Here is a 13,358-nt window from a genome sequence, read left to right as displayed (position 1 = left end):
ATAGCAACTAACTGCAATTTCAAATGCAGGTGAGCACTCCAGATAAAAGAGCATATCTATCTATGGCTGAAAGTAGATTTTTCTTTTAAAGTTTAAGGAAAAGAGTCATTAAGAATGTTATTCACTCTTCCTAGATTTCACAGTTAGATTCCTGGTCAGGGCACATGCCCAAGTTGCAGGCTCAGTCGCCATTTGGGGGCATTCAGGCATTCTCTGAGCACATTCTCAGACCAAAAGCCCAGATCCCAAAGGCATTCATTCATGAATTTTACTAGTACATATGAACAGGGGGGGAAATTAAACTTTTAAAGCAATAAATATTTTTCTAACAACAAACTTAGGAAATGGACACTTAAAACCAATAATTCTCAGCTTTCCTAAAGGTACTGAGCTCTTACGTTTTTAATAAGCTGTCACATCAGAAATTCTTCTAATACATGTAGAATATTATCGATATTAGATAAGTCCACATTGAATAATCATCTAGGGTTCCTAAACATTCAGAGGTATTCCTTAAAGTCTGATTTGATGGTTTCTGACTTACTCCCCTAAAAATCCTAATGTGTGTTCATTGGCCTTTACCACATTACTAACATATGAGAAACCACTTTCTAAGTTTAAACTGTCCTCTTATTACCATAAAGACAGACAATATGTTTTAACCATATTTTAACATATTTAGAGTTTGTGACTGGTTGGTTTCTAGCAAAAATTTCATTGAAAAAAAGATAACAGAGAATATCAGATATTTTTAGATCCCACTGCCTTATTACAGAACAAGTAAAAAACCATCTATAATATTCATTAAACATATCTTACATTTTTCACTCTCCTATCGGTCTCTTCTTGCCTGTAAAGAAAAAAAAGAAAATATCTATTAATATCTAAGAACTTTAAATTATTAATTATTAACTGAAGCTCATTTCTATGAATATTAATTCCACCTGGAAGCTCAAAAACTTCAGAAAAAATTTCCTGCATTCATGGATTTCATGAAACAAGCATCAATTTCTATTAAAAAGGTGGTATTTTTCTCATTTTATTCATTACAATCTGGTTTCTAAAATGCAGTATTTGCATTTTTTGTATTTATTTTAAACAATGCTTAAACCCTATCCAAAGGGGGAAATGTGCTCATGGCAGGGGGATCAGGAAACAGTAGAAAGAAAAGCTATTTTGCACTGAGTTCTCATCTCCATCGTCCACATGAGTTTTCTCACCCAAGTTCCCCAGAGCAAACTGCTCAGACCAAAACCCTGCAGACGTTGGAAGTAACATTTAAAAAATAACTGTGAGCCTAGCCAGCCTAGCTCAGTGGTTGAGCATCGACCTATATGCCAAGAGGGTCATGGTTAGGTTCCTGGTCAGGGCACATGCCCAGGTTTCAGGCTCAGTCCCCAGTGGGGATCATTCAGGAGGCAGCCAGTCGATGATTCTCTCTAATCACTGATGTTTCTATCTCTCTCTCCCTCTCCCTTCCTCTCTGACATCAATAAAAATATATATATTTTAAAAATAGCCATGAATCTCCCCCTGCAGAGATTTTGCTCTATTACAAAAATCATGGGTTGTTTTTTTTTCCTTTACCTATAACAGGACATGACATTTATGGGTGAAGTTAAAAATAGGCTGATGTCACCACAATGTTGAAGAAGCAACAATATGAGTTAATTAATAAAAGGAACTTGGGCTGTCCTAAAATAATGTGCTTTCAGTTGTTAGAGACACTTCAGCAGGATCAATGTGAATTCAGAGAGGCTTTAGAAGCCTGAGCTGGATGACTTCTAAGGTGGCTTTTCAGTCTAAGAGTCTATAAGGAATACATTTGTAAGATAAAATATATACACACACATGCTATGTTTAAGACATACATAAAACACATATACCTGGTAAGACATAGGAAGACAGAAAGAAAAGAGGGGAAAAATGAGCACACACATATTTAATTTAGCTTTCAAAGATTCAATGAGACAGCTAAGACCATTCCTTTCCATAAAACAAACTTGAAATGAATGAACCTAAGGAAAACATTACACCTCCCATCTACCCCTAAAACATCATATCAAAAATAACATTTACAAGCTTTCACTACTGCGAAAATAGAAATTGGTACAACTACTTTAACTTTTGGCCCACTCAGAAGTATCTCTTCAAGCTGAATATATTCATATTCTATGACCTAATAATTCCACTCCTAGGCATATACCCAACAGAAATGCTTACATATATTCACCTTAAGTCATATATGACAATGTTTGTAGAAGCATCACTTATAATAAGCTGGAATCTACACATAATTCTTTAACAGCACAATGAATAAATTGTGGAATATTCACACAATGAAATATTATATAGCAATTAGAACAAATAACCCACAATTGCATTCAACCATATGGTTCAACTTCACAAATGGGAAACAAAAGAATCCAGAGAGTATATAGATTGTTACCAATCATTCATGCCAAGTACAAGAATAGACAAAACAAAGACATGATGTTAGAAGTCAGGACAGTGGTTACCCTGGTGGGAGAAGATGGTGCAAGTGATTGAAAATGTGGGGGTTTCTAGGACACTGATAATTTCTTGTACTTTGATCTTGAAGCTGACTACCTAAGTGTGTTCCATCTCTACAGTCTTTGAATTGTACACTTACACATCCTTTCTGTAGGTATATTATCTATAACTAGAGGCCCGGAGCACGAAATTCATGCATGTGGGGGAGTGTCCCCTCAGCCCAGCCTGCACCCTCTCCAATCCGGGACCCCTCAGGGGATGTCCGACTGCCGGTTTAGGCCCAATCTCAGGATCGGGCCTAAACCGGCAGTCAGACATCCCTCTCACAATCTGAGACTGCTGGCTCCTAACTGTTCATCTGCCTGCCTGCCTAATCACCCCTAACTGCCTCCCTGCCAGCCTAGTTGCCCCCAACTGCCCCCCTCTGCTGGCCTGGTCACCCCTTACTGTCCCCCCCCCCCCCCTGCCAGCCTGGTCGCCTCATGCAGCCTGCTATTCAGTCATTTGGTCATCCCTCACTAACCCCCCTGTCGGCCTGGTCGCCCCATGCAGCCTGCTGTTCAGTCATTTGGTCGTCTCTCACTAACCCCCCTGCCTGCCTGGTTGCCCCATGCAGCCTGCTGTTTGGTCGTCTATCCAGCTGTTTCTGTCGTGACGGCCCCTGGCTTTTTATATATTAGGATAATAAAAGCATAATATGCTAACTAGGCCAGACAGCAAAACAACCTTCCAGGCATCCTTCCGGATGACTTTCCAGATGAAGCCAGGGCTATGAGGGCCGATCCCCTTGCACGAATTTTGTGCATTGGGCCTCTAGTAAGTCAATAAAGTCAATAAATAGAATTTCACAGCCCAAGTGCTCAAATCATAGTTCACTTCTTGAATAAAAAAAGAAAATCACCTTGTAAAAATTAACAACACTTAATTTTGGAAGTAATAGAGGCAAAAATCACTAGAAACTAATAATAAAAGGTAGTACATAGAGTTGTAAAATATATAGCTTCTTTTTTAGATTAATGACCAACATTCACACCTCAGATATTGAATTAGCCAAAGCACAAACGAATAAGCAATACTCAATGCAAAGGATATAGTAGGCTGAAAAATAACTACCTTATTAAAAGTGGGATGCTTTGTGTTGAACGTTATCATAAACACACTGAGGGCAGAAGAACAACAGAGCTCTCTTGAACCCCATACTTTCCACAGCCCTCTATAAAGGTTCTAATTCAAAACACTCATTTACTATTCACTTTTTATTACTATAAAGCAATCGCTATAAATACAAGGTATGGCCTCTTCTGTCATAAACAGGCACAATAATCAGTGAACTTGGCACTACAACCTTTCACTCTATGTTCCCTTCTAAATATGGGCATTTATAACGCACTCTTGAACATAATGATACATAGGCCAGCCAACTTAGTGTCCTATCACTGAACTGCAGCGCCAGGAATTCAAGTAGTCAATGATTTGCTGGAGTCATGAGACGCCACTTTCTGACACACGACAAACTCATCCCGCTGCATGGAAGTCAGTAACCAGGCAGCTGCTCTGCCTGCTGGGGCCAAGGCAGGAGCTCAAGGCCTTTTAAATAGAAAAAGCACAAGGGAGGAGGCTCATAACACAATACTCTCCTTGAGCCAGCCAAATCACTGCCCAACCAGTCAGAACCAAAATTAAGGTAGCCTTATCTCCAAAGTTGGCTAACTCCCCCATAACAAATATTTCGAGAGTTGACTTAGCAAAAACACTATGTTTAAGAGCAGGCCTTGGGTCTGATCTGACTCCCACTAGCCATGTTTGTCTTGGCAATTTACTTGATTCTCAAACCTTCAGTTCCGTTCTAGAGAAACTGGCGATAAGATCCTCTAGTTCAACAGATTAGCAGGAAAGGCACACAGGTACTTAGCAGAGCCCCTACCCTCATGGCAGGTGCTCATCAGGAAGCAGTTATTATCACTAAGCTATGTGAGGACAGAGTCCATCTTATTCACCAAGCTACCCACAAAGGCTTCCCAGCAAAGCCATGTGGGACCCCAGTATTTAAAACTGCAGCCAGTCTGCCTGACACACCCATCTCTCATCGCTGCTTTATTTTTGTATTTATAACCATCTCCTGCAGGCATTCATTTATTATCTCTCTTTCCTCCACCAAAATCCAAAAGAATTTTTGTGGTTTTGTTTACTAGCATATCCCAAGTGTCTTTAAGACAGAGTCTACCACCTGGCAAGCACATAAAAATATTTTATTAAAAATATCTAGTACAGCCCAGTCAGTGTGGCTCAGTGGATGAGTGTGACCAGGAGGTGACAGTTCAATTCCCAATCAGGGTACATGCCCAGGTTGCAGGCTAGGTCCCCAGTGTGGGATGTGCAGGAGGCAGCCAATCAACGATTCTCTCTCATCTTTGATCTCACTCTCTCTTTCTCTCTCCCCCCCTCTTCCTCTCTGAAATCAATAAACTTATATTTTAAAAAATAAATAAATAAATAATGTCAAGCACAGTGCATGGCACACAGAGGCTCTCAAACACTGACTGAAAACATTTATTTAGCTTACAGAAATGAAATTTAGCAAAAGATAGCCTGAAATAATAAAAACCAGATAAAAGCCGGGAGATTCCTAATAAATATTCATATGATGTCAAAGAACAGTTAAATTGGATTAGATTATTAAAATATACCCAAAAAATAAAAATAAAATACATCCAATTTAGATTCAAATTATATTGAGATTCACAATTGGGTTTCCTTTTAAGCTACTATCTTGAAAATCACAATAAAATGAATTCTTTATAATCATACATCAGTAACCCAGAAAAGGGCACAGATTCAAAAACAAAGACCAACTTCAAAACACTGAGTACAAAGATTAACTGCTAGTCTCTACAATAAAAACACTTCCCAGCATTCTGGCAGGTGTGGCTCAGTGGTTGAGCATGTACCCAGGAACCAGGAGGTCACGGTTCAATTCCCAATCAGGGTACGTGCCAGGTTGGTGGGCTCGATCCCTAGTAGAGGGCATGCAGGAGGCAGCCAATCAATTATTCTCTGTCATCATTGATGTTCCTATCCCTCTCCCTCTTCCTTCCTCTCAGAAATCAATTAAAAAAAAAAAAGAAAGAAAGAAACACTTCCCAGCAGAGTTCTGAAAAACAGAGGCCAAAGAATCCAAGCCTACCTTGAAACCCGAATCTAACATAAAAAGATGCAGAGATAAAACATTAATAGTTTGAAAAAATGACTATGTTGAGTATGTTGCTAGTATTCCCTGCATATCACACACTAATTTTTTTTCAATTACAGTTGACATTCAATATTATTTTATATTAGTTTTAGGTATACAGAAAAATGGTTAGACAACCATATAATTTACAAAGCAATCTCCCAATATTTCAAGTACCGACCTAGCACCATACATAATTATTACAATATTACTGACTATATTCCTTATGCTGTACTTTACATACACTAATTTTTAAATATTATATTTGATATTCAAGAAATAGCAAGTATAACATAAATATAATCTCCCACTCTGTTAATGGAATAGCTCTGGTAATTTCTTCACTACCTGACAAAGCCCAAAAGATATATATGCCCATTATAGACCTCAGATCTCTGTCAGAGGTCAGGAATAGCCACTAACTCTCAAGTGGGCCCATCAGTAAGCACATCCATCTGTCACCATCTTATCCTAACAGCTGTCAGGTATACTTACAGCCACAAAGCTCTGGGTCTGATCCCTTCTGTATTCAAAGCTATTTTAGAATACTAGTACAAAATATTAATGAAGAAGTACCACGGCCAACCAAAAGGCCAGGGAAACAGAATCCATGTAGGTGCTCTGGCTCCCTGCAGGAGATCCCATGCCAGGCCCTTCCCTGAGATGATAGCTTGGCTAAGAGGGCAGGCTCTGGGGTCAGTCTTCCTGGGTGTGAATTCTGGATCCACTCTGATTAGCTGTGAGAACTTGCTCATGTTTTTTTAACTCTGTGTCTCCATAGTATCACCTGGAAACAGCATACCGATCTCACTGGGCTTACATGAGAAGTTTAAAACGTGCTTAACCCAGGCAGATCACGTAAAGGAGATGTTTCAAGACTATCCTCCAATTCCCCGTCTCAGCCAACAGTATGGAGGAAGGGAAGTAGCCAGAAGACAGCCAAGTTTCCCAGCACAAAGAATTCCCCCCCAGGAAAGACATTTCTGTGAAGCGCAATTCATAATTCATATTATGCTTTCCTTGCCCTCTTGCTATGCAAGACTATGAACAAGATATTATTTCTAGAATAAGGGCAAACAAAAGGCAAGGCAAACTGGGGTGATATTTCTGTCACTGACCAAACATCCATGTTAATACCAACCCAGCCCTCCTCACCAACCCTTTGTCTATCAGGGACTGCTCCTTGGCCAACACCCTACATTTTCCAAAAGCTCAAAGTCTGAGGGAGAATAATATGCATGCTAGTACATTGCCAAAATCTATCTCCCCCATATCTAAGAGCATAGTTTGAGAACAAAGTATTAAAGGAAGGGATTATAGTTTCATTATAGTTTGGGACAGCCAGTGTGTTCTAGGGCCTCATCAAAATATTTCCCCCTACCTTCTGTTTACCGAAGAGCTAACCCAGGGCCCACATGCATGCACCCACAACAGACATTCCTAAAGTCTCCTCCAGTGGACTGCAAAGAGCTGGAACCATACCTGACTCATGGTTACATCCCAGAATTCAACCACAGGTCTGGCTAAGGCAGCAAAGCATTCAGATGTTCATGTACAAGTTGCCTACATCCACTCATGGAGCTAGTCCAGCATAGCAAGGGCAGTGGAAGATGGAGGGTATTTATTTCCCCCAAAATAAGATAAAGCTTCATGGAGTTTGAAACACAATCCTATTTCTCTTTTTATGTTCCTCTCCCATACTTGACATACCTTTTTTCCCTCAAAGTACCAACCTCCTCATTTGCAACCCTGCAGGGTCCAGTCTCCTCATGTTTTGCCCCAATATCATAATTAAAAAAGCCTCTTTCCTTCTCAAATCCCAACTCCCAACTTGTCCAATCCAACTTCTGTAGAGGTCAAACACAATTATCTTATCAAACCACCATCTGAGGAAACATATGATTCAAAACTCAGGCTGGAATTTCTTTTTTTTTTTTTTCTTTTTAAATTTCTTTATTGATTAAGGTGTCACATATTTGTCCTCATCCCCCCATTCCCATCCCCCCCCTCCCCACGCATGCCCCAACTCCCTGTTGAACTTAACCATTGGATAGGATCATATGCATGCATACAAGTCCTTTGGTTGAACTCTCCCCCTCCCCCCCACCCTCCCCTATCCTCCCTCTGAGGCCCGATAGTCCGATCGATGCCTCCTTGCTTCTGGTTCTGTTCTTGTTCCTCAGTCTATGTTGTTCATCATTTCCCCTAGATGAGCGAGATCATATGTCACTAGATATATACTTATGAGAACTGAATGTGAGACAAGCAATAATAGTTATGCTGACAGGCAAATGAATCAGTCTGTAGTGAGTTTCTTTCTGGACCAACAGTTCTTTTGAGACCCAATTTCAATGTCCACCAGTTCCTTATGTGTACATGTCAGCACTGACCCCTCAGCTCTGGATGGTGGACAAATGGTGGTAACGGAGGTCCGACTCCCTCTGGTTTGGTCTCGGCCGGACCCAGGGGCACGGCTTCACCCAGACTAAGGGGCACGTGGCCTCACCCGGATCTAGGGACACATGGTCTCACCCGGACCCAGGGACGCTTGGCCTCTCCCAGACCCAGGGGCACGTGGCCTCACCCGGGCCTCGGTGCACGAGGCCTCACCCGGATCCAGGGACACATGGTCTCCCCCGGACCTAGGGACGCTTGGCCTCTCCCAGACCCAGGGGCACGTGGCCTCACCCGGGCCTAGGTGCACGAGGCCTCACCCGGATCCAGGGACACATGGTCTCACCCGGAACAAGGGACACTTGGCCTCTCCCAGACCCAGGGACACGTGGCCTCACCCGGGCCTAGGTGCCCGAGTCCTCACCCGGATCCAGGGACACATGGTCTCGCCCGGACCCAGGGGTGCATGGCCTCTCTCAGACCCAGGGGCACGTGGCCTCACCTGGACCTAGGTGCACGAGGCCTCACCCGGATCCAGGGACACATGGTCTCACCCGGACCCAGGCGCGCTTGGCCTCCCCCAGACCCAGGGGCACGTGGCCTCACCCGGGCCTAGGTGCACGAGGCCTCACCCGGATCCAGGGACACATGGTCTCGCCCGGACCCAGGGGTGCGTGGCCTCTCTCAGAGCCAGGGGCACGTGGCCTCACCTGGACCTAGGTGCACGAGGCCTCACCCGGATCCAGGGACACATGGTCTCACCCGGACCCAGGCGCGCTTGGCCTCCCCCAGACCCAGGGGCACGTGGCCTCACCCGGGCCTAGGTGCACGAGGCCTCCCCCGGATCCAGGGACACATGGTCTCACCCGGACCCAGGGACGCTTGTCCTCTCCCAGACCCAGGGGCACATGGCCTCACCCGGACCTAGGTGCACGAGGCCTCACCCGGATCCAGGGACACATGGTCTCACCCGGACCCAGGCACGCTTGGCCTCCTCCAGACCCAGGGGCACGTGACCTCACCCGGGCCTAGGTGCATGAGGCCTCACCCAGATCCAGGGACACATGGTCTCACCCGGACCCAGGGACGCTTGGCCTCTCCCAGACCCAGGGGCACATGGCCTCACCCGGGTCTAGGTGCACGAGGCCTCACCCGGATCCAGGGACACATGGTCTCACCCGGACCCAGGGACGCTTGTCCTCTCCCAGCCCCAGGGGCACGTGGCCTCACCCGGGCCTAGGTGCACGAGGCCTCACCCGGATCCAGGGACACATGGTCTCGCCCGGACCCAGGGGCACGTGGCCTCTCCCAGACCCAGGGGCACGTGGCCTCACCCGGGCCTAGGTACACGAGGCCTCACCCCGATCCAGGGACACATGGTCTCACCCGGACCCAGGGACGCTTGGCCTCTCCCAGACCCAGGGGCACGTGGCCTCACCCGGGCTGGGTGTACGAGGCCTCACCCGGATCCAGGGACACATGGTCTCACCCGGACCCAGGGACGCTTGGCCTCCCCCAGACCCAGGGGCACGTGGCCTCACCCGGGCCTAGGTGCACGAGGCCTCACCCAGATCCAGGGACACATGGTCTCACCTGGACCCAGGGACGCCTGGCCTCTCCCAGACCCAGGGGCACGTGGCCTCACCCGGGCCTAGGCGCACGAGGCCTCACCCGGATCCAGGGACACACGGTCTCACCCGGACCCAGGGACGCCTGGCCTCCCCCAGACCCAGGGGCACGCGGCCCCACCCGGGCCTAGGCAGGCTGCAATTTCTGATAGAGGAGAAGTATTTTTGCTCCAGGTACCATGAGAAGTTGGCTCCACCTGCCCCCACCCCAAGCCTCTCTGGCTAACAAGGAATCTGGAATGCTATAAGGGATCCCAGTATAGCTTCCTACTCCACCCAGTCTCCTCCCTGCCACACACAGTCATTCTTCTTTCTACCCCTACTCCTACAGTCCCTACAGTCCCTCTTTCTTGACCCAGAATAAGCCTCTATCTTTATTCCTCAGAAAAAAATACATGCAATTCACTGGGTGATTATGTCCCCAGGCATCCACTTCCTGAGACTACTTCCCAGAGCAAAGGGTGGATTCTTCCTAAGGACCCACCCCTTCTATAGTTAGTTCTAGCCCTGCCCTGCCCTGCCCTGCCCTGCCCTGGGTAGCAACTAGCTGAACTGAATGTTGTCTCTTGGGAAATGAGGTTGATGTTAGAGAAGTTGGGTTCACAAGTTACTTGGTCCTTCTCCAAGCCACTAAGTAACTTCTACCCTCCAGTTGTTGCTTATGAAGTCTGGCCACCTGTTCACAGCTTTAAAAATTTTTTTTTTGAAGAAATGGTGTCCTGAATCATGATTTCATAATCTGTCAGATGTGTATGTGGTAAGGGTGGAGGTGTATATGTCCTCCTCATGACGGCAGTGGCATCATTTGTACAGATGAAACAAGACAGGCTGCCTCCAAAGGGGCAGGAAGGAGGAATTCTAAGCAACTGGAAGATACTAAGTTAATTTTTAAAAAAGACTGTGTGAAAATTTCTAACACTACTTACTGTCTCTGAGAAAAAGGCCTGTTTTTATTCCAAATGCAGAAATCAAAGAAGGATATTAGGAATATATTAGGGAATGCCTCCTTTTTCTATTAACATAAGTTCTATTTTTCTAATAATGAAGCTCATCTATTGCATTATTTAAAATAGAGCAAATACTACCCTTTTTTCTAATGACTATCAAATAAAAGAAAGATCTGTGAATAAAAAGCTAAAGAGGAATTATTAGAAAACTGAAGTTATTCCTTCCTTCTCTCAAAAAGCAAAATACATTTAAATAAAAAGGAAATTCTTCCTTTCCTCCCACCTCCAACCCTAAAAATGAAACTCTATTCTAGTTGACAATCTTCCAGTCATGTTAGACATATGTGACTCATGGATTTTGATCTCCTTTTGTTACCTGATTGTGGAAACTGTTAAAAAAAAAAAAAAAGTGACACTTGAGAAAATAACACCACATCTGGAGGTAATCAGTGACCACAAGTAGATAAACATGATGATTCCTGTGCTTAATTATGTGAGAAAAAAACTATTGGAAATTCAACAGCTTTTGCCTCACAACGCACACAATGCTTATTCCAAACATGACAAATGAGTAAGTACCCTCATGTTAAAAATAATCTGTCATTAAATTTCACACCCCTCCCACACATGACTAAAAATAGCTGTTTCGCTTAAAGAGAAAGGAAATAAGCGCAGGCATTCGATGGCGGTGGCACACAGTCCCACTTAAATAATGAAGAAGAGTGCTGTTGTGGGAGCTGAAGGGTGGGTTTTATTTCTAACTCTCAACCAGGCTCTTTTCTACTTTGTGCAAAATGTTTGCTATTACATAAAGCTGATTTCACAATTGAGACTCACACCTGTACGTCCCCTGTGAGACTGCAACCCAGAAACAGTCACTGAATACGGAATTTAGCATCCGTTATATGCTCTGTGTACTAAATGGAGTTATAACATTCACTTCGATCAGATGTGTTGGGGAGAGGCTACAGGGGATGTCAATTATAGACTTACCCATAATTTTCCTTCTCTAGGTAACAATGCTAGGGAGCAGCAGCACTGGAAATAGTGGGTTTGGGTTTCAGACATTTTAAGTTTGAGACACTTAACAGACAAAGTGGGAAGGTGAAGTAATTGATAATTAGACATACAAAGTAAGATGTTCAAGCTAGAGATCTAGGTGGAGATATAAGCTACGGCAGTGATTTTCAACCTTTTCCATCTCATGGCACACAGAAACTAATTACTAAAATTCTGTAGCGCACCAAAAATATATTTTTTGACAATCTGACCAAAAAAAAGTAGGTATAATTTTGGTTCACTCACACCAGAAGGCTATTGTTGTGTTGGCTGCTGTCATGTTCTTATTTGAAAATCTAAGGGGAGAGAGGTCAGAGCCTGTGACTAAATAGTCAGGTCCTCATTGCATGTTTTAAAAATGTTTACAGCACACCAGTTGAAAATTGCTGACTAGGGACTTGTCAGTATGCAGATGAAAGGTAAGTCCTAAAGCTAAAATGAGATCACTCAACAAAGAAGTGTAGATAGAGAAGAGGTCTAAGGATTGAGCCCAACACAAAGGGGTTAAGAAGTAGAAAAGCTGGCAAAGCAGAGAGGAACCTCCAGTGTGATAAGAGTGGTGCTGTAGGGAAGTAAAGCAAGATGGAGGAAGCAAGGGTCAAAAAGGCTGCAAGGGGCCTAGCCGGTTTGGCTCAATGGATAGAGCTTCGGCCTGCGGACTGAAGGGTCCCGTGTTCAATTCTGGTCAAGGGCACATGCCTGAGTTGCAGACTCGATCCCCAGTAGGGGGCGTGCAGGAGGCAGCCAATCAATGATTCTCTCTCATCACTGATGTTTCAATCTCTTCCTATCCCTTCCTCTCTCTGAAATCAATAAAAAAAATAAAAAGGTTGCAAGGGCTGAGGAATGACCACTGGATTATTTTCTTAGCCCTTATAATATCTTACACATATACACAATTACTACTTACATATCCTTGAAGGAGGAAAAATAATATATTAACATCAACAAAAATCTTGTCGAACCCCTGATGTTCCTAAAGATACAATTTAGGAGAGCACTGCACTAGAAATCTCATGTCTCCTCCTGAACTTCTGAGCCCATGCTCAGCAAAGGCAGGATGAAATTTCACTCTAAGTAATAAATCTTTAGTCCTTAACATCATGATTTTGGAACAATAACATGCCAGATGAGGTACTTTTTTTCTTTCTTTTTTTTACCAATATAAATTTTCTGTTTATTTAAGTAGAAATATTTCCCGTCTTGGGGCAAAAAAAATCTATCAGTCACGGTTAACAAATACACATTTTTAAAATTGTGGACAAACATACCTCAAAAGAGCTTTGGAAAAAATAATGTAAAATACAGGCTTTTGTTTTGTTTTGTTTTTGTTTTTTGTTATTCCTCACCTGAGGATATTTTCCCATTGATTTCCAGAGAGAGTAGAAAGGAGAGGGAGACAGAGAAACATTGATGTAAGAGACACATCGATTGGTTGTCTCTTGCACACCCCAAGACCAGAGCTGGGGATCCTGCAACCAAGGTACGTGCCCTTGACCAGAATCTAACCCGGGACCCTTCAGTCCACGAGCCATTGCTCTATCCACTGAGCCAAACCGGCTAGGGCCAGGCTTCATCTTTCTGAAG

General features: G+C 43.9%; 1 protein-coding gene across 9 annotated transcripts in view; it reads right to left on the bottom strand.

Annotated features, from left to right (window-relative positions):
• LMO7 (LIM domain 7) overlaps nt 1-13,358 on the bottom strand; it is a 214,675-nt gene that overhangs the window by 63,773 nt on the left and 137,544 nt on the right. For all 9 annotated transcript variants that reach the window (XM_054719856.1, XM_028149034.2, XM_054719855.1 and 6 more), the window contains one exon: nt 820-850. In XM_054719856.1, the coding sequence (XP_054575831.1) occupies nt 820-850 (31 nt within the window). The remainder of the gene's footprint in view (nt 1-819; nt 851-13,358) is intronic.

The sequence above is a fragment of the Eptesicus fuscus genome, chromosome 8 (assembly GCF_027574615.1).
Source record: "Eptesicus fuscus isolate TK198812 chromosome 8, DD_ASM_mEF_20220401, whole genome shotgun sequence".
Classification (NCBI taxonomy): domain Eukaryota; kingdom Metazoa; phylum Chordata; class Mammalia; order Chiroptera; family Vespertilionidae; genus Eptesicus; species Eptesicus fuscus.
Note: the sequence above shows the minus strand (reverse complement) of the source record. Positions and strands in the feature narration are given on the sequence as shown.